General features: G+C 40.1%; 1 protein-coding gene across 1 annotated transcript in view; it reads left to right on the plus strand.

Annotated features, from left to right (window-relative positions):
* The first annotated feature begins 14,452 nt into the window (after positions 1 to 14,452).
* Positions 14,453 to 22,509, plus strand: part of AHR (aryl hydrocarbon receptor) — a 69,105-nt gene continuing 61,048 nt past the window's right edge. The window contains 1 exon segment of the mRNA XM_068935034.1: positions 14,453 to 14,605. Within this exon segment, the coding sequence (XP_068791135.1) occupies positions 14,550 to 14,605 (56 nt within the window). The 5' untranslated portion in view covers positions 14,453 to 14,549.

Genomic DNA, 22,509 nt, shown 5'->3' on the forward strand with positions numbered 1-22,509 from the left:
GCTTTTTAAGTTTTTGCTCTAACTGTTGAAAAACTTTACCCTGAAGGAATTTTCTTTTGGAAAATAAATTTGGAGAGAAGGTAGTCTTCATTTTGGTGGCAAGTCTGTATGATTGCTATCTCAATTCAACCCAAATTAATTATTTTTCTGATTCTCTTCCATTTCAGGCAGTTTTAGCCAGCCACCATTTCTCAGCCTATCTGTCAATAGAGAAGGGAGGATCTGGAAATTTTAAGGGAAAAAAAAGGATAGTTATTTTTATTGCTCCCAGGACTGACTTTCAAAATAGTAGAAATCTGGAGAACTTTGAAAAGAAACTCTCATGTGAAATACATGTGAATGTGAATGAACAGTGAATGCATTTTAAGAGCAGTTCTTTAAATGACACTATTCTTACATTTGCACTTCAACTTTCAAAATACTTTGTATCACAACAGAATTAAAAATGAAATTGCTTTACTTTGGTATGTACGCTCATTAAGTATTCACAGTTCATGTTTTGGCCAAGCTTACCTTTGCTTCTTTGTACTTCACTGTGTTAGCACATTACAGTGAATATATATGGGCATCATTTTCATTATCCGAGGACTTTTTTTCCCCTCCAGAAATACAAACATTTGAGTCTGCATTGTAATAATAGCTCTCAATTTACATGCTACACCTTTAAGTTTACAAGTCATCCTACCGATATCTTCAAATTTCAGCCTTATTTGTTTACTTAGAGGCATCACAATATGTAAAAGTGCACATAAGTGTTCCCATAAGAACACTATTCAAAAATAAATATATTTATTTTAATTGCATCTAATAGCACTTTCTGTGCATTAACTTTAGATGTTACATTTTCATTCTTGAAGAATATAGTTTAATTTCAGTAAGAAAGCAATTAATGAGGACATTTGTATTCTCCAGAATTTTTTGTTTTCTCTTGTTGCTTGTTTTCCTCATGCCTTCAAAATATTGATAATTGTATGTATTTTCATGAATGTGTCTTTGTGTAGTAAACAGCTACAGAAAAAACACAACTCGTTGTGATGAAAGGGTAATATAAGTACTTTCAGTGATGGCTGCATTTAGCTTTGTATTGCTGCTTGCCTGCCCAAAAGCAAAGACTTAGATAAAAGAAAGCAATAAAGGAAGCGTTAAAGAAAGAAGTGAGAATGAAGCGTAAAATAATGGTATTGGTAAGACAACCTCCTCATACTTCTCCAAAGCTATAAAGAAAAATGCTTGAACATTGGGTGCACTGGGATAACAATGCTTGGGAGGAGCGTAATGTATAAGTTAGCAAGCCTGAGATGAAAGGAAACTGAAAATTTCACGAACCTTTGAAATAAAAGGAATTTTGGCAAAAGAAAGGAGAAGCTATCAAAGAACTGTCACTGATATCAGCTCATAAGCACAAGGTGACTGTTTTTACCTATTCATTAGTGAGATTTACTGGCAAAGGGGAATTTTCAAGGATGTAGGTTGAACCTATGTGTACAGAACTGGTTTTTTAACTTTCTTTTTTCCCTAAATGCAATTTACCTTGCAACAAGTAATATATATTCCTTTACTTTTTATGTCCTCCATCAGGGCAAACATACCATAACAAGTTCCCAGAAGGAAAGCACAGTAAAATTTCAGAGTGAGCCATGCTTAATATTTGCAATGGTTACCTGATTGCTGGTCTGCGTGACTGAACTGCAGAATGCTGACTCAGAAGATACAAAGGCCTGAGGATCCTTACAGGCAATACAAGCAGATGGTAGGACCAAACCAATTACCAAAATTGCTCTTTTTTTCTGAATCCTACCAGCTAGGACTCAGAAAAATATGACAAAGTCGCAAAAGTACTCCTAACTGCTTAGCTTCTGCAAAGCTTACATTCAGTAATATCTCATCTTTGATTGCATTTAGACTGCAGAGCAGGAGTACTCTGCACTTAATCCTGCCTTTTAGCTACCTGGATGCACGGTTCACATTGCTCTCCTTCCTATCAGCACATCCGCTTTTTCTTCTAGTAGAAACTTGAGTGTTGAGAGTGAGGGAAGAGGGAGAGAGAAAGAAGTTGAGTAAAACAACAAGCTCAAAAGGGACTGATTTGTTTCCATCTGTGTGTGTCTGTACATCTGTTAAGCTAAATAGATTGAAGGGATTGGGAAATACTACCAGACTAAACATAAGTGATTTCTGAGCTGTTTATAGATGGAAATGACCTAGCTGCTCAAAAAGTAATGTTTTATTTCATAAAGCAGACAACGAAGAATTGGAATAAGGAGTACTGTTCCAAGCTTATCCTAGAAGTTAGATCACTTACATCAAGTAGTTCTGAAAATATGGAATATGTGTATCTCTAGTGTTTAGATACATATAAATATATTAACATTGTCGAAGAGGCTCAATTAAAGGAGTACAACATATCAAATATTGCTAATATTGGCTGTTCTTCTAGCCTAGTGTTAATAATAATAATTCAATAGCAATGAGTATATTGCTTCCTTTTTTCCTCCCTTGAAACTCTGTGGCATAAACTAGAAGAGCTTGCTCATTTGTAGCAAACTCTGCTGCAAGTCTGAATACAGTTTGATGTTAGAAATTATTTTTTTCTGACTGAATGTCGGCATATAAAAATCTTTCTAGAATGGTTTGTTGCATATATGTCATGGAGCTTTCACTGATTATGGGCAGCAGTTTTAATAAACGCGGCGAGGATCAGAAAAGGTTCTTCCAGCTACCACCCTAAGCAATCTATAGCATCATCATCAAGATTAATGTCATTAATCATGTCTGTGTGAAATTGTTACTATAGCAACTATTCATCTTCTTATTGCTAAATTGTACTTAGATGCTGAAGGAATGAACCCAGGAATATAAGAGCATCAGTAACAATACCAGGAACAGAATGAGGCAGACGCACCTGAAATTCTTGGACTTAATATTATTCTCATCTAATAAAAGCAGTTCAGGTGACCCACAGCCATAATGTTGAGGTAACCATATTTCCAACCATCAGGCACTGGAACATTCTAGGACAAAAGTCATACACTGGCAGTTTTCTTTATTCTGCTCCACCTGTAGTAGAAAAGTTTGAGATGAATTATCAAGGCAAAGAAAACACCGAGCTCAGTTTCTTCTACCTGTGTAGCTACAAAGAGAAGGAAAGTAAGGGGAAAGCATACACAAGGTAACCACCAGGTTCTGCCCTGATTAAGATAACTGGCTCTTTATGTCCATTATAAATGTTGTCATGACTTTATGACAAGCTTTGACCTTAAACAGTGGAGTCCATAAAATACATACTTGCTACTTGTTGAGAGTGTTATGGAAATGACTTAAGTATTTTATACAAAGGTGGAAATACATCTTGAACAAACATTATTTAGCCATAACATTCTGGAATGTGAACTGCTGAAATAGTTGTGGCTGGGGAGAGAGGTTCCTACAGGAAGACTAATATCCCAAAGTCAATTTGTTTCCAGGCGTCCATTTTTAGACGGGCTTCTTTTCCCCCAATTATTGCAGAACGATTTGTGTAGTAAGGGGGCAAAGGCTTCCCTGTGTACGCCTTTCCCTGAGGGCTTCAGAATTATTTTAAATTCACAGGATGCTCCACACAGCCAAAAGGCCAACGAAAGACTCTTAAAGGGAACAAGCTGAATGTTGTTCCCTTTCTTTGTCCATTTTTTGGACTGGTTAATTCTAGAAAGTGGGAGTGAAAGGGCTACATCTACCTCATAAATTAAATAGTGCCTAGATGCAGGCAAGGATTCATCTGCTGTAGCTCAGTCATACATATACTGTTAAATTTCTAGAGTGATCCGGTGGGTTTGGTCTGGAATCACCAGCTGGTACTGTGCCAGGAACTGCAGGCAGTTTCGATGCAACAAACCTGTTTTGGAGAATGAGAGCTGAACAGAACGGTTACAACTAGATTATGCCAACTGGTTTCCTGGCCATGGGTTGTTTCTGTCAATACTTAGTTACTGGTATAGATGCAGAGTAGGTGTGGGCGGACCACTTATACAAGTTGTATTGGATAATGATAGCATTATATCCAAGAAATTTATTAATTTCAGCCTCTTTCTGTCTCTGCCACTGTTAACTACTGCCATGAACAACTCTAAGAAAGGTCTTTTTAATGTTGTTAATGTTATAATGTTTTTGCTATAATGTTGTTAATGTTTTCAATGTTTAGTATTGATCACTAGATTTTACAGTGAATTCCTAAATGAATCGTTAGGAAATAATAGCTTCCACAGTTCTATGGGCTGCTAATAGAATTCTGTGATTTTTCTCTTCTAACTCCTTTTTTCAGATTTTTTTATGTCTTCTTAGTCAAACCAGGAAACAAGTTTCTCCAGGTCCACAGCCGTTGCCAGTTTTCTTCTCAATAATTACCTCTTTCAAATATTGGCTTCTTATTCTTTCCAGATTTTTTTTGTCTACTGTGCTTATTTTCTTTCCTTTTCTCCAATTTTATCTTGCTGTTAAACTCCAGTTGTTTTCTTAGGAATGTACTGTAGGATTCCCACTTTCAGAGGGCAAGACTTTAAGGGTCTGTTACTCTCGACATTGATAAAATTCTAGAAGACTTCTTTGTTATGAAATCTCTCAAGATTGTACACAGAAGCATAATTACCTTTAGCAGAAAATGAACGTACACCTTGCACCAAGTACAATGTTGCGCTTTCTTATTATTTAGCATGCATACTACTATCTGCTAGATTTTTTGATATGATGGAATTAGGAAACTAGATACAACATGGACTGAAATTGATGAATATTTTTAGTAAAAATAGTTGGGATAGTAGGAATACTTAGTAGAAAAAAGAAAAATGAACATCTAAAGGAGTAGTTGCTTTCTATGTAATAAAGTAGTAACTTTCAGTTTTAAGACGTGATTCTTTTAAGGTCGAGGTAGCAACAAGATCAGAAATTATTTCTTCCATCTTTGGAAACATGCTTAAACCAACTCACAGTGATCTTGGAACATTATGCAGACAACAGGCCACCTTAAGCCAAGCCTGAAGGCTCAGAGGAAGGTTCAGATGGACCAGCAAATCACTTGTTTTCTACTTAGCACGGATGAGTCCACCTCACCCAATTTATGTGCTCATTGTTTGGTTTCTTTGCAAATTCCTGTCCATTTCAAAATATGGTAGTCTTTTCCTTGGAAGGATTATCAGCTGCATTTGAAGGACAGAACTTTCTAATTCTTCATCGGTACTAGTACAAATGTAAAAATGTTTAAAGAATATTCTGAATTGAAAAACACTCTAGACACATTGTTCTGCTTTTTTTGTTCATGTCTAGATGGACATGTCTATATTACCATAAGCATTTAAGAGAGAGCTTATGCATGGTTAAGATTGTCAGAATTTTACTTTTCACATAGCGCTTGAGGCTCTATTTTGAAGCTGAAGCTATATAACTAGTGGTGAAAAATAACAGGGAAGTCACAATAATCAGGGAACTAAACATTTTTCTTGCATATAGAGCACATTGATTAGAATGTTTTCAGAACAGGCTTTACTAGCAAGTGTTAAATACTACATGCTACTCTGTGGGCCAGACTGAATCCAGAACTGGAGATAAAGGGACTATAAAGATGATATGTAGCTAGGAACAGTTGTAGATTGCTTAGGAATCCATGTAAACACAGTGTAGTTAGGATACTTAACAGGATAAACGTGAGGAAAAGAAAAGGATAAAGTAAACAATACATCAGCTGGCTTGTGGGCAGTTTTCTGTACATGCACATTCTGCAGTGCTAAGAAGGAAAAACATACCTTGGCTACTATTTGTAGAAGAAAAGATAGCCACTCCTCTACCCCTTTTCCAGTGTTACTGTTTGCTATATGTAATGTGGTGGCTCTCTGGTTTCATGATGGATTTAATTTTCCAGAGACAGGAGTTTCTCTATATTCCTGTCCTAACAGACTCACTGTTCTCTGCCATCATGTTTTCTCTTCTTGACTTCCTCAAGTGTTTCAGTTACAGCTGAAATCACAGAAAATGTTCTGTAGGAATAACAGAAAGCAGCATTCACTCTGGACAGCGAAAGATATTATGGGTCTAAATTACAAAAATGACAAAAATTACAATTGTTCATTAGGAGACACTTTCCAAAAGTAAGCCCTGGAGTAGTTTCCCCACAGAGGCCAAGGAAGCGTTATCACGGAGAGCTTTTAGGGACTGGTAGGGAAATTAGTTGTCAGATACGACACAGGTACAGATCATTATGTTTTTGAGAAATACAGATTCAATGCATGACTAGTTTTCTACCATGTCAGAGAAAATAGTTTGAAAGGAGCTAACACATACCACGTTTTTGTTCTCAGGTAAGCTATTTCCTGAGTAGGTATTAAAATCACTACCTTTTGGCTTTCTTGTTTTTGTTCTCTTTTGTAATTCATTACTCAGTATGTCCATGGAAATCTCTCTGTGATTATATAGAAAGCGTATTGTTTTCAGCCTTGGCCTTTGGTATTCAGACATCTGTGTATTTTTACATTTTTTTTCATATTCTTCTGTACATAAGCCTATTAGATTTGATAGGAAGTTTCACGAAAAAGAGAGAGAATACAATTGTCTTCAATAGCTTGTATGTAACATAGCCGTAGCTTGTGCTACTCTGTGCAATGGAAAGGTTTTATAAGGCTAAACTAAAATTCATGACAACTAACTATATTTATTAAAATTAGCTCAGGTTTATTGGTACAGAAATTAAGCTCTGGCATGGCAACTGTGTTGTCACTTCTAATTTGGATTGTTTTTTTTTCTCATTAGTCTTACTTTGTGTATACCCTTTCCTCTTAATGAGAGCAGAAAGAGAATTTGCAGCCTACCGAGTTAGACATCATAATCATAAGCTTGTTTCAGGCTCTCTCAGACCACAGGTTTTGTTAATATTATAAGCCAATTTAGCAACAAAGCCCTATTAATAAATATAGTCTTTTGAGGCAGAAGTAAAAAGACCAGCTCTTTATATATTTGTTCTGTATATAAGAGCTCTTGGTGCAGCAATGTCTAGATCATCTGCTGCCCATATTTGCTGATTGTTATAGTGATTTACTGTTGCGACCAAAACTGTCCTGCCTCTGCATATGAATAATTGTTGAACGCTATTTGTTTCACTTATGGCCAAAAGCATTAGAAATAAATTCTAAGGCTGTATCTATACTAGTAAAGTAACCAGTGCCAGGGAACTTCCTAGACATTAAAATTCAGTCACCTGTAGTGTTAAATTGTTAGAATGGTCTGTTACACAGTTTTGGGACATTCCTACATAATTCCCAGGCCTGGGTCAGGGGTTAGCACAGATCATTGATCATTTGCAGTTTGTAGTTTGCATGCAACCACCTTAGTTTGGAAACTAAGAAAATACAATAGTATGGATGTGATTCGTTGTGTGCCACTGCGCCTCAGTGGCAGGGAATAATTTTGTGAACATAAGGCAAACATAGTCTTTTTGTATTTGTTGATCCCAACAGCACTTGACTGTCACACACATGAACATTGTACCATGAAATAGTATTGTATCGTATGAACATTGTACCAGAAATAGCATTGTTCTTTTAATGAGTTTGTAGTTATAGACATAACTATTTTGCATACTGGCATAACAAACACAGACTTAGCCTATGCAGCTAGTATTTATTTAGACAATAAAATTAAGGAAATTTCATAGTCACAACACGTTCAGATTCTTTTACAGACCTCTATCTGCTTTAGTATCTGCACAGTTTTTAGAAATGTATTAAATGCCATGATTAATGTCTAAAATGTTGCAGGCTTTTTACTCAACCCTTAGATGAAAACTCTGTAAGGATTTTCTAATGTTGTCGTTAAATACCCTGTGGTACATTGGCAAAAACAACATTGAATGAATATGCAGTGCATTTAAAATGCAAGGAGGTGACATTGATCATGGCTCAGGTATTGTATCAGCCCACAGGAAACCTTTCTTTCCCTCCTGAAGGAACGTACAGTGGCAGATCCATGTTGCCCAGCAGAATTGTTACAGCAGGCCTGATGTTTTAACTTTTGTGCTTTAAGAAGGCCTATTTGTAGTCCAAGACAGAAACTGAAAATGATAGTTTGAAGGTTAAAAAAAATGAAATGGTCATTTGAAAGAATTTTTGAGAGGTGTACTGAGAGGAAAGTAGAAGAGTGAGGAGAGAAGGAAGAAGTGGCAGCCATGCAGGTATCTGACTGCAGGTGTCTTTGTTAAGAGGCTAAGCTCTATCAGGTCTTTCTGAACTGCGCTTTGGAAGGGATGAGCTGTAACCATGGATCGCTACATGGTCCCTAGTACTTGACTGGGAGTGAATATCACAGAATCACAGAATCGTTTAGGTTGGGAGGGACCTCTGGAGACCATCTAGTCCAACCTCCCTGCTCAAGCAGGGTCCTCTAGAGCACATTGTCCAGGATCACATCCAGGCGGGTTTTGAATATCTCCCAGGGAAGGAGACTCCACTACCTCTCTGGGCAACCTGTTCCAATGCTCTGTCACCCTCACAGTGAAGAAGTTTTTTCTCAGGTTCAGATGGAACTTCCTGTGGTTCAGTTTGTGCCCGTTGCCTCTTGTCCTGTCGCTGGGCACCACGGAGAAGAGACTGGCCTCATTCTCTTGACGCTCCCCCTTCAGATACTTATACACGTTGATCAGATCACCTCTCAGTCTTCTCTTCTCCATCCTCTACAGGTCCAGCTCTCTCAGTCTTTCTTCAGAGGAGAGATGCTCCAGTCCCCTCATCATCTTTGTAGCCCTCCGCTGGACTAGGTTTAGTCTAGGTTAGACTAAAATAATAAAGGATGGCTGTTTACTTTTTTGGGAAAAACATGGAATTCATTGGGTATGATAATAATGTAAAGGCTATTTTAGACAGATAGTAGAATTTACTTGTAGTATTTGTGGGAGAAAATTGCTGCTGACTATTTTAGGCAGGCACGTTTGTTTAAGCTGCTTGCTGTATCTGTATAGCTTTTCACAGGTTTTCCTTTTTTTTCGGTAAAAAAGAGTTCCCTTGAAGTGGGAGGCTGTTTCTATCTAAATTTGTCATAGCCTGCTCTCTTGTGTGAGAAAAAAACCTGAGAATAATAAAGCAACGTACTGATTTTTGTACTTAGAATGCAATGATATGGTTTATGAGATCTTTTTTCCTTGATTTACAGATGAACCTTGGTTCTCATTTTATAATTTTTAGAAACTGAGTAGAACCATGATCCTGTATCACAGATGATGGTTGTTCAGTTTTCAAATTTTCTAAAAGTAGAAGAGTCTTGAACACTGTCTCTAAATATGTTTTTCACCTACTTAGGATTTTTCTGGCTCAACAGTTGAGACTTTAAATTTCATGGGATTAGGAGTAGTTCAATGAATTTAAAATAATTAAAATGCCTTTATTAAAAAAAAAAAAAGATTTTCAAGTATTAACCATGTTGTAAGTCTCATAGTCTGTTTACTCAAACCTTAACTATGTTTCATACCTTTGATCCTTTATAACACCCTTCCACTTCTAGAAAAGCTCCCCAGCCTAAACATTAAATGGAAAACTGAGTGTTATTGTAAACGTTGACATATCAGAAGCTCTGAGAGAGGCAAGTGGGAGTTGGGGATTGGGAAAGAGGAGGAGAAGAGAAAAAAGAATGCACTGGTTCTGTCCTATGTTGACAAAAATACAAATAGCAGGAAAAAAAGGTTTCTTGGCAATCTAATTCACATTAAAATCATACACAGTTCAACTAACAAATGTAAATAAGGCTTCTGTACTTCTGTTTACGACTAAGTAGTCATAAAGCAATGTGTGATTAATCATATCAGGGAGCTTCTTTTTCCCAGATATAATTGTTTTCATTTAGTTATAAAAAGATAGTGCAAGATTTTCTTCCATATTCCAGGTTCTCAATGAGCTTAGTTTTCTAGTTATTATGTCTTTTACTATATGTACTCATACTTTGTGACTGTAAATCATATGTAACTATAGAATCATTATATATTTGTGACTGTAGTTGCTCCTGGCACTAATTCACAGGCTTCTCACTGACACTTTTCCAGCTTCCCTAAATGATTAGCTCACTGAATTGAGTATGAAGAGAGTCATCTGAGTTACTATAGATATTCTTTCTTAGCAGGACAAAGGTGCCATGCAAAAGAACACTAAGTCAGTCGTAGTTCAGCATATCCACAAAATTTGAGATGCATAAAACACAATTTTAAATCACAATTGTCTTTCCTTATCTCTGGGGAAGCAGAAAAGAAGTCACAGATAACCAAACCAGACTTCTGTGATCTTTGCATTGCAAACAGCCAGAACAAGTCAGCACACAGAATTAATCTGAGGGAAGTAAAGTTTTGGCCCTGGACAGAAAAAAGAGGATAAAGGATAGAAATGAGTCAGAGATGACCCTAAGATAACAAGCAATGTTTATAATTCTTATAAATTCCTCCCAAATGACAAGATTTTTGTTGGTCTCATGGTGACCCTGTGAAATTCCAGCCTACTCAGGAATTTCTTTCTAGTAAACACCCCCCCTTCCAAACCATTGCCCACCTTTTGAAATCAGTGAAGGTCCAGGAGGCAGAACTGAGGAGGGGACTGTCCAGGGCAGGAGTAACAGGAAGGGGACAAACTGATGCATGGGGCAGGAGAACAGAGCATTCACTCTGGAGTCAGTCGGGAAGGTTTGATTGCTGACAGGTAGGAGCTCTGGAAGTTTCAGAAGATCATAATCACAATGCTTAATAAATCTGGAAAAGTGTATTAATTAATATGGCACCTCATGCATGCTGAGGATAGGGAAAGGATTCACAAGATAGACAAACTCACACATTACAGTCTCGCTAAAAAATCTCATTATTGGATGAATGCTAAAGGAAAAAAAACAAAACTAAACAAAGAAAAACAAGAATAAACATACAAAATGCTAAGGGAAACAATGGTTTCAGAGTAGATGTTAAGGGGACAATGCGAACTTTAGTTTAGCCCTAGTAGACCATCTAGTAGGTTGTGGCCTAGAGGTAAAATACGAAAAGACTACTTAGAACTCTGGTATATACTTGAAAGTATATTCTTTCTATATATTGCAGATGCATAGGAGTTAAATCCTTTTAATTGTCCAAGTGAGATCATCCAAAACGATCTTTTGCAAGACCAAATATGTTGTTAGACCTGACCAAATATTATCTTAGAAAAGAATAATAATAAAAAAATAAAGGAGGCTATAAAGGAGGCTGTAAGACTGCTGAATCACAGTTACACATTTTTTGCCTATTTTATATTGAATATGAGGCAAGAACTCTGCTGCACCCAAATAAATAAATGGAAACAAATGGAAAAGAAAATACTGAAAGAGATTATAGATTAGGCAAAGAGATGGCAAAAGAATAGTAGGAAAAGAAATATTTACGAAAGCTGTGGATAATGTGATATAGAGACTTTTAGGTAAATGTATCTCTCCAGGCCTAAGCTACACACACAGAAATTCTCTGTGCATTCTCTGATTCTCTCTGTTCTGAAGATCTGAAATTTCTCATTTGTTATTAAATAGATGGCTGATCCATAGGAGCGAACTTCCGATAGTAGGCAGTGAAAAGGACTGCAAATGGAAGGAAGATGTGGTTTCTGTCTAGCAGCACAAGTTCTCCTTGTCAGAGAGTAACAACCATACTCCACTGGGATCATGTAGGTTCCCAGTGCCACGGCAGGGAATCGGGAGATGATGTCTATCATGGGAGGCTAAAGCCTCCCGTGTAGCCCCCAGTAAATTTAGACCTGGCAGATGACACAGCAGACAAGAGTGTTGCAGACAGTATCCAAGAAATAAGAAAGGTCAAGAAACAGTTGAGATCTTGAGGTTCAGGGAAGAAGAAGTTACTAGAGACTTTGCTCAACCTGAGTGAGGAAGTGAAAGACTAGGAAGTTTGAGCTGGAGGAAATTGGGTAGATGGAATCAGTTGGAGAGAAGAAAAAGGAAAAATATTTTAAATCCTAAAGCTGAAAAGAGGAGCTGGAAAAGAGAAGGAAATAAAATGTAGTGCACTTCATTGTCCTCCTTCTCTTTCATAATGGTGGCAAGATCTTGTGGAGAGAAGAGAGAATGAAGAGGAAAGGGTTTGAGGAGAGAAAGAAGGTAGTGAGTAGCTGACATCCTCTACAAAGTTGTTTGGCCAGGGATGTGCCAGGAACGTGACTAGAAGACGCTAAACTTGTAAGGCATACAGTTGTTCTGCTATACTTTTCAACAGATTTCAGTAAACTTTATTAGCTGAAGATATATTTTTCAGTGCATGATTTAATCAATGATGTGCATACTAGCAAGCATACTAGCATTTTTAAGGTTTAGTTAAATTAATTTTATTTGAATATTGTGGCTTCAGTGTGTTCTGCATCTGGGATAGCTTCCCAGGCAATTAAACTTGAGCAATTAAGCTGGTAAATAAGCGTGCATTATGCTAATTCAAGCTGTGAGCTTCTGCGGACAAGGTCCATACCGTGGTACGACGCACGGGTTGTTGGCACGGCAGCGTTACTCCGGCAGGGGCTGCTCGGAGAAGCAGCTGCGCTGGGGTGGCAGTGCGAGCGCCCAGAGCAGCGTCGGCGGGGATTGGCTGGGCCGCGCGTTTGCACGGTCACCGCGCTGCTCCTTCCCAGCAGCTACGCTTATGGCAATACCTGGGCCACCGCTAACAACCCCTGTCAGCAAACTGGAGCAGGAATGCTTGCATAACCCCAGTATGAGGGAACATGCAAATACTCCTAGCTGCTGTTTCGAGTCTTACAGCTTCGGTACTGCTGCACAAGCCAGCACCAAGGACACTGCCTCAGCCTCCTTTCAGCCAGGCACAGAAAACTGGGCGAAAAACAAAGCGCAGGGACTTGCGCTGACCCCACAGCCAATAAATTGATTTCTGACCTGCAGGAAGGCTGACGCTGCGGTTCCTTTTCTTTGGTTAGACTCAGTCATCTCCCACTGAAAGTGCCTGGGATTTTGCGGATCTCAATAGCAGCAGAATTGAGCTCTTCCCGGTTCTCAGCGTGGGTCAGCCAGGCTCTTGTCTCGGTAATGATTGTATATAATTTGTGTTTACACAGGGCGACTCCCAGTCTCCCAAGTTTAGTGTTGAGACAAAATTTATTGTAGTTACTCTGGGGGAAGAGCTCTGCTGTTGTGAAAGGAAACAGAGGAAGAAAATGGGAGGGAGAAGCAATAGAGGGTCAGAAATGCATTAGGAATCCTCTTAAATGGTTTTGTGTGTCAGCCGTTTGGCAGCACCTTTTACTTTTTGCGATGTTGCTTCTTGCCTTTAAAATAAGTGTTTAGTTTAACATGTCAGCGTAATAACTCAAGGATTCATCCCTTAATGAGACTCTAACCACATCCTATGCTAATAAACTCCATCATTCCTTTCGGGGCTTGGTTAAGTTGCGACGTTCCCCCAAGTGACTCCCTCTGCCCGTGTCCCCTGTCGTTGTCCGAGGCGGGACCTCGCGTGTTTTCACTTCTCCCCATCCTGCGCACCGCTACCTGGGGCTCCCTCCCCCTCCCCGACCTTTGCTGATAGCGCATTATTTCTGGTTTATTTGTAAGGCAAACCGCGGCCTTGAGGGTTTTTGCAGCCTAGGGGAGGTGGGAAGAAGAGGCTGCAGGTCTTGCCGGGGTGGGGGGGGGTGTGTGTGTGTGACAGACACAGGCCTCATCTTGCAACAGAGGAATTACCATTTTTCTTTCAAAACTGAATGCTCTGACTCTTTTTAGGGTGGGTGGGTGGGTATGTTTATTATTATTGTTATGGGGGTGACTGGTGCTCACATTCCTCACTATCTGCAGGGGCAGTAGCTGTCCCCCTCCACCCCCGGCCACCCCAGCCCTGCGGTTCCCCCCCCAGCCCAGTCCTGCCTGCCGCACAGCAGCCCCCTCTCCCCGTGGCCGCGGCCTCGGGCCCCACCGCCGCTTTCGCGCCCGCCCTCCCTCTCCTGGCGCGACCTTCCCAACATGGCGGCCCGGCCGCCGCCGCCAGGCGCCTCCGCGGCGAGGGGCGGTGGCAGCTGTCAGCCGCGCGGGGCGGGGCGGGGCGGGGCGGGGCCGGCCGCGGGGCGGTGGCGGCGGCGGCGGGAGGAGCGGCCCGGCCCGGCCCGGCCCGGCGCCGCGCACACTGACAGGCGCTCGGCCAGCAGACGGCGGCCGCGCCGGGGTGCAGAGGCCGCTTCGCACCCTCCCGCCGCCGCAGAGGGAGCCGGGCGGGAGAAGGTGTCGTCCTCGGCGGGGAGACGCCGGGCGAGCGGCGCTGGAAAGCCCCGGCCGCCCCCGCACCTGTGCCCTCCGGGGGGCGGCGAGGGGGGTGTAGCCTGCGCCGATCACCTGGGGTCCCCGCCCCGTGGCGCCTCCGCCTCCCGTCCTCGCCCGGCCGGGGAAGGCGCCGCCGCCGCTGCGAGTGGGCTCCGCGCTTCCCTGCGCTGCGGGCGGCAGGGCCGGGGCCCGCGGGCCAGGCAGGGCTGCGGCGCGCCCGGGGCTCGTCCCCGGCCGGCGGCGGCGCCGGGCGCTGGAGCCGCGGCAGGATGAACCCCAATGTCACCTACGCCAGTCGCAAGCGGCGGAAACCTGTGCAGAAAATGTAAGCGGCTCCCGGCGGGGAGGGACCGGGGGCCGAGGGGGGAGGTCGGCTCGCTCGCTCGCTCTCGCTGTGCGGCCCGGGCACCGCCGTGTGCAGCTGCCCGCTCCGGGCTCCTCTCCGCGGCGCGGGCGGCGTGTGCCCGCGGGCCTGTCGGCCCTGCCGTCACCTGAGGGGGCCGTTCCGCCCCCCGCCTCGTCCCGGCGGCCGCTCGCCCGCTCGCTCGCTCACTCGCGGGGGCCGGTGCTGCGGCGCCGGGGATGCCGGGGACGGCGCCGTCGCTCGCGGCTCCCGGTGCGGGCGAAGTCGTGCCTGGGGGCGCCGGCGGGCCTGCTGTCTTACTTATTTATTTATTATTTTTAGTTTTATTATTTTTTTAAAAAGCGAGGCTGGCCGCGCGGAGGGCTCGCGACTAGCAGGCAGATCGCGGCGGTGGAAAGCGGGAGAGATGACTGGAGGGCGGCTGAGTCGGCTGACCTAGATTAGGAGGCACCTGAGGTGCCAGCTCCCCGGCGGCTGGCTGCGCCGGCCCCGCCGGCTGCGGCAGGGAGGGAGGGAGGGAGCGAGCCGCAGCCACCGCCGGGGCCGCGCCGCCGCGTCGCGTTGCGCGCTGTCCCCGCGCGGCCTCCGTCCCGCGCGGGCGGTGCGGGCGGGCCGGGTGCCTGCGAGATGGCTGCCGCGGCGCTGCCGGCGGCGTGCGGGGCCTTTGCGTTGCTCGGACCGTGAGGACGTTACTCGGTGCCGGCTCGCCGCGGGGCGTGTGTGTGTGTGCGCGCCCGCGGAGCCGCCCGGCTGAGCGTGGGTGCCGGCGTCGCTCAGGTGTCTCGCGCGGATGTCAGCGGGGAGCGCGAGAAGGCAGCCCGGAGAGGTGCAGCGTCTTCCCCTTCAGCAGGGCTGTTTTTAGCCTGTCTGGGAGAGTTAAACCAGTTTTAATCCTCCAGTACTACATTAAACGTTTTCATTCGTTCAGCTCCAACGAGTGCAAACGCTGCAGATCCTACTGGTCTGCCCAGGGGGAATGAAAAAATAAATACCTGGCGCTGTGTGTGGTATGGTTTTCTTTTTTCCTTTTTTTCTTTCTTTTTTTTTTTTTTTTAACTCTATGCACCGTTGAGTACCTGTGTAGACTTATTTCACGTTATGCACCTGTTGTAGGTTTGAGTCCTAAGCTGTGTATGCTTCCCTAAAAGACTACACTCATGCGAGTGACTCTCAGGATGGAGATGATTAACTTGCACTTTCAACTGAAAGTCAAGAATCTATAGGTCATAAAAACTGGTTAAGCTAAGCTACAGAACTGTAAGAAAAATAAGCAAACTATGATGCATAGCACCAAAAATCCCTTTGTATTTCTGAAGTGTAGCTTTGTAGAAGTAAAATAACTGCCAAGACTTCAAAAACATTGAAGAATAACAAATATTTAATGAAATTGTCTTGTAAATTATATATTTTTAGACTTATAGCAGACAGCCTTCTTGGAGGGGGGGAATTAGCTTGAATGCTTCTTTCTTTCCAGTTGGAGCTGTTAGAATTTGTGTACATATCCAGCTTTTCTGTTAATTTGCTCAAAAAGTCTAAAAATCCATTCTTTTTCAGTATTTGTGTTAAAAGATGCAGTCATTTTGATTATAGCCATGCCTGCTTTTTGATCACTCACTTCTAAACAGAAATGTAGAGGTGCTTAATTAGATTCACGTTATCGATCCATGTTTTAAGAATGAATTTTGCGTTGCTTTTTTTTGTGAGGAAATAAAAATGTATTGGCAATATCTGCACAGTACTAGTTCTTAAGAGCAAATAGTTCACCCTTTTGCAAACAGAACTGAAAAATTATGTTGCCCTTCTGGTAAGACGGTTTGGTATCTGACTTACTGGTTAGTATTTCTGGTTAGTCCTGGTTAGAGGATGTGAAACTTTCTCTTTTACATTGCTATAATATTCATGTAAGTAATCTTTTTCCGTGTGCCTATTCTTTCTATAAGTTGACTGAGCTTCTCTCATTTCCAAGTTAAACTTGGAAGCCTTTTTTGTTACCAATGGAAACCATTCGGGGACTATTGGGGGACTTAGGACTAGAGGAAGAAACAAATATTTCTTCTTCAAAAAAATAAGAGTATTCATGTTATAATAGTTATCTCACCTCTAAATGGAAGTGGAGGCTGATTGTTACCCTGTCTTATTTGGGTTACTCAGTTATTGTTATGCAAGATTAATTTCTTTCACATGTATCACTTATTTGTTTCTTTTCATCTCACTGTGGCTATGCTTTCTGGTTGCTTGTGCTCTTAGACCAATCTTACAGAGCGTTATTGATGGGTCAGAGGGGTCTGATTTCTCGCAAAACTAATGACGCGTCATACCTTTAGGCCAAAAGAAGGGAGAGAAGCAATAAGCTATTGTAATTGATGGGGGGGGGGGAACGGGGACAATGCAATGTATGCATTGTCTATTAACGAAGATTTTAGATTTTTATGAACAGTTCCAATGTTCTGTCTGTTTCCTTACCCTGTGGTTTGACGCTACAATGACTTTTATCCATTTGAAGTTGATGTTCCTCCCTCAATAAAATTCAGACCTCTTCAAAAAGAAATTTTAAAATGGAAGAGGTGGTATATTGTTGGGACTAGTGTAATATACTTTATAGAAGAGATTATTTCTCTAGATAGTTCTTTTAGTGTTCTATTTGCTGTATATGTAACTTTGAATGGAGAATGATTATTTTCAACCTGTAAACAATAGGTATTGGGTTCATAGAGATGGAAGAAGCTATTCATGTAATGCCATACTGTTAATGGAAAAAGTGAAATGGAAGAAATACTTTTGACTTCAGATATAAAATAACTTATTAAAGTCATAGTAGTAACTCAAAACCAATTTAGGAAACTTCCCTCCTCCTCACTGCTCTCGCACGCTATTTTTATTATGTGCCATATTCAGAACTGAACTTGACAGGGGATCTCGAGCTATTGCCCTGCCAGTGCCAACTGTTGAAATGTGCTTTTTTTGATTCAATAGAGAACTACAGTACCATAATAGTATATGTTGAAATGGAAAAGAGATCATGGGGAAACTTAATAGGAACTGTTCCTACGTTTCATCTTGTTAACTGGGGGGGGGGGGGAAGCGTAGTAAACAATGTAAATTCCAATAATATATAATGTGCTACAGAAATCACTTTCTTAGAACCTTGCAGCCTTTGTTCAAACATTAAATGAAATTATTTAATGTGGAGTCCCCCTAGTGGCCATATTTTTATGGGTGTGTTTTACACAGTGAAACTTTGGGGTTAATAGATGGTGCTTCCTCCCCCCCTCCCCCTTTTTTTGTCTTGAATTCCTTTTCTCAAGTGGTTAGTATATAACTTCAGAATTCCAGTTAATAATATTATAGTAGGAAGGACAAAATGTAAGTGTTATGGAAATAAGGTTATAATGTGTCTACAGTAAACCCTAGGTGAAGAATATTAAATACATGCAGTCCCACCTAATACTACTTATACTCCTGTGCCTATTTTGACCCTAACTAGCTCTAGTTTCTCTTGTTTTTATCTTAGGCAACGTTTGGAAAGGAGCTGTTTTGCACAACTGAGTAAATGTAGTAGACAAGGAATGGGGTGGGGGGGGCTTAAATATTTTGTACTACTTCATACACACAAAGCTTAGCGGCTTGTTTCTTGGAAAAGCAAACTGGATAAGAAATTATGATGTTGCTTACTGTTGGCTTAAATGCACTTATGATATTAAGTTATCTATAGAAAAAGTTTGACTAGTCCATCCTTAGTTAAGTGTACAAATGAAGACAGTGATTTCGAAAAGCAGTGCAAAGATATTTTTAATGATTATTTTTCTTTACTGATAAGCCTCCATTTTGGAGGCTTGCTCTGGCACTTCTTGTTTATTTATTTTGAAAGAATACTTGGTAAGGAGATATTAAAGCTATTTTTAGAGAAAGTCTTATTTGTCATATAACAAATGTATTACATAAAAATTATAACCTGGCCAATCCTATAAATTACATGTTGACTGTGACTTGAAAATCACTGTTTTTTAAGGGGGGCTTTCTGGCCAATGCTTCTTGCAAAGGTACCTTTTTGAAATAAAATCTGCAGCGAATTAAGTTAGCCAAATGTAGATGTTATGCTCAGTAGCTAGGAAAATATTTTTTTCTCCTTCTGAATAGCCTTGTCTACTGATCTTGAACAGTACTGAAATATGTTAAGCTAGATGTGAAGCCTTCGCATTTGGTTAGTGTTCTGGCTGTCACCATCAAATTCTTGGTCATTAATCCATATACCAAGGCAACCTAAGCAAACTAAAGCACCGTTTGCTACTGGAGGACAAACAATTGAGTAGTATCACACATGTAGCAGACCACTGATCAAATTTTGTTAGTAAAAAATACTTTATCCCTTCAGTTGCCTAAATCCTTGCTTGTTTCACTGGCCTCTGAGAGAACCACTGGAAATTCTCTTGCCCCTCCGAGATAGCTCTACCACAAACTTGGATAAAAGGGATCCAAAGTCTGGGTCGTATTTGTCATTCCCAAATAAATCATCACTTGAATTTTTATTAATGGTAAATCCAGGATGAGAAATAGGAGTAAATGCTTAGTGGTTTTTTGGGTGTTTTTTTTTTTTTTTTTTAACTTCTTAAAGGAAATAGGAGACTTCCTCAAATTCTCTATAAACCACTTACACAGTGGAAACTGATGTATTTCACATACCTGAGCTACATTTGAATTAAATAATATACCTAGGAATAACATATGTTTTTGTGTGCAATATTAAAGACTAGATGAAAAATGTGTGCAGCTGAAAAGATTAAATCTTCCTAAGCTATAAAACAGTTCTCATTAACTTTCTAATTTGTTTTTTTAACATAATTCATTGTATCGCTAAGGCTCTTCTTGGACATTGCTTTATTTCCTGAGCTACCTTCACGCTTTGGTCTTGTGAATAAGAGATTTTTTGTTTGTTTTTAGTTTTTGGCGTCTTACTATGAATATTATAAATCTATACTTTATTTTCATTTTCCCAAAGAACCACTTCCAATTTTTTCTTTTTAATTAAAAGTTAGCATATAAATGTTAAAACCTATTTTTGCTTTCTGATAATGATTAAGGCTCAGGTACTTGTTCTTTTTATTTTTTTAGTAATTCAGTGTTCGTAATGTCTGTAAGTGGACGTAATTAAAACGTCTGATAAATAGCCTGTAGTAGACCTGTGAAAACACTCAAATGTTATGATGGTAAATCCTTAAAGTGTTAAAACTACATCTAACAGTGCTTGCTTGTCTTGCAGCTGTTGTATGATAAGGATTGCAGTTCAGTTGTGAGAGATACTATGTGTACAGAGACCTCTGGCCTTTGATTAGAGAATTCATATATCCTGTGAGTAAGGTAAAAGATCAAGAACTGAAAGGTCAGCTTAAAATCAATTCCCTTCTTCAGTTTACTTTTTAAATAAAATGTGTGTATGAATTTAATCATGTAGTTTTCCCTGAAGATAATCTTTTACAGTGGAGCTAGGGCTGTCCTTTGCGTCAAGGGTTCATATGAGGGAGTGGGGAAGTGGTTTAACTCACTAGTTATGCTCACTATGCAATGTTAGTTCTTTCATCGGTAAAGGTTCCATTTATATCGTGGATTTTGGTTGGTGTCAGATGATGAAATTAGGGAAAATGGAAATTTAGTTTGGAGAGAGAGAGAACCTAGTAAGATTTATGCTGCAAATATTAGTAATTTAATATTCAGTAATGTTGTGTTCTACATTTAGAAAAACAGAATGCCTTGGATTAGTTAGAGGTAAGGAAGAAAGGTCATTTGAAAGTAAAGAAAAAATAATTAGATCTAAATTAACAAATTATCACATTAAATGCATAATTGCATATGATTTCAACATAACTTACCAGATTGCTTATAGAAGTTGTAAGTGAAGCAGGGGTCATGAAAATAGAAAATTTTGTTATTTATTGCTGATTTATTTGGCAGAAGTTGGGAACTGTTTGAACGGGTACCTTTGCTGTTTGATTTGGTAGTTGCGATCTATTTGCAAATTGTTACATAATTGCCCATTTTGAAATTGCAATTTATTTTTCTATCTCTATATTTGAGTTTAATATGCAGACCATATTTATGAGGTAACTTTTAATGTTACTGGTAATATTTGGTGATCTTTAATTTACCTGATCAGGTTTGTATTTCAATTGTGTTAGTCATATGGCTTGTATAAATTAATATTCTGCCAGAATAATGAATATGAAGAAAGCTTTACTAAATTAATTGAAGATTAATGTTCATTTGGGACTGTGGTAAGCTACAGGTTTTGAAGTCAGGGCTTGTAACTGAAGCACTCATCTAACCAACTATTTAGTTCATCATACATTGCAGTTGATGATGAACCTACATAATGCTCTCTCTTGAGAGGGAAGAATTTTCACGTTTCTTCTTGATTCATCTGTTTCTCCAACTTTTCTCTTTTTTTAGTATAATACTCTGTTAGAACTGTGTCCTAGACAGCATTTACTCTGCAGTAAGCTTAACTTTATCTGGCTGAGGAGTGAGCAAGAACTTACTAGCAAGAGCTTACTCTGATGTATTGTGTGTGTGCTAACAACACTTTGTATTACAGCGTCTTCAAGTTTCCAGGCTCTGGATAAAGAAGGGAGACCATGCTTTTTTAATGTATAAAAGGAAATTTATAGTGCTAGTGAATAGGTAGTCAGACTTAAGTACAAGTTTTTGACAAGTAGTGCTTGAATAAGCTGTGCCTGTAAAGAAGGATTTTAAACTAACAAGAAGTGTAGTTGAAACAGAAAACAAGCTAAAATGTGCAAGCTAATATGTTCTATTAGTACTTGATTGGAAATTTAAGGTGAAAATACTTTACAGTATGATTCAGTAGTGCTAAAAATAACTTTTGGAGCTCTTAAAATTTCTAATTTTACAATCGATTGAAAGATGAAGCTCAGAAACAGATTAAGTGAAATACTAAGGAAAATAATTGCTCAAAGTACTTACATTCAGTATTTTGCAGAAGGTGTGTCTTACAGAACAAACTGAGCTACAGACCTCTCAATTACAGTATGGAAAAGTGAAAATTGATTTTTTTGTTATCTAGAAAACTGTATGATAAGTGTGTTAATGTATATGATAGCTTGTGCAGATAAGTTGATGAGTTTCAGTGTTGGCTTATTTTGACTAAATATAATTGGAGTGAGTAGGGGTTTAAACCTGTTCATAGACTTTTGTGTATTCGGGAAGACAGGAGCATCAAAGTATCTAGAACTAGACTTAGGGGGGATATGAATGGAAAATAGCAAGTTTACAAAAACTTTATTATCTAATTCATAACAGAAAGCTGCTTTAATTCTCCTTTGTACAGTGCATATAAGTACACTTGTCATGCTGTACTCAAATGAAATACTCTTACCTAAGGTGATTTAGAGGATGGGCTTACTACAGCGTTAGCCAGAAGGATGTTACTCGCTGACGGAGCTGTAACTCTTGTTTTCTTGTGCCATGTTGAATGCCTCATTGTCTAACAGGTTGCTGAAACTTTAGTCATATTAAATGACAATAAACCATTCAAAACATTGATTAAGAATTAAGGACAACTATGAGAAGTTATAACTGAAGTAAAAAAAAAAAGAAGTATAGATATCAAGTAAACTTGTACAAATATTCATAAACATGATTGCATTATCTGTAATATAAATATTTAGAAGATTTCTCCAAGTGACATTTCAGTTAGTGTAGGAAACTTGTTATAAACACTAAACCTCTGAGATTTCAAACATCCATTAAGTGTTCAGATAGCCTACATAGCTCTTATTGCTCCATTTATCAGTGAGTGTGTGTTGGAGTGGGGTTTAAATTATCTTAGATTAACTCCCCCCCCCCCCCACCCT

This window comes from Struthio camelus, chromosome 2 (genome assembly GCF_040807025.1).
Source record: "Struthio camelus isolate bStrCam1 chromosome 2, bStrCam1.hap1, whole genome shotgun sequence".
Taxonomy (NCBI): Eukaryota; Metazoa; Chordata; class Aves; order Struthioniformes; family Struthionidae; genus Struthio; species Struthio camelus.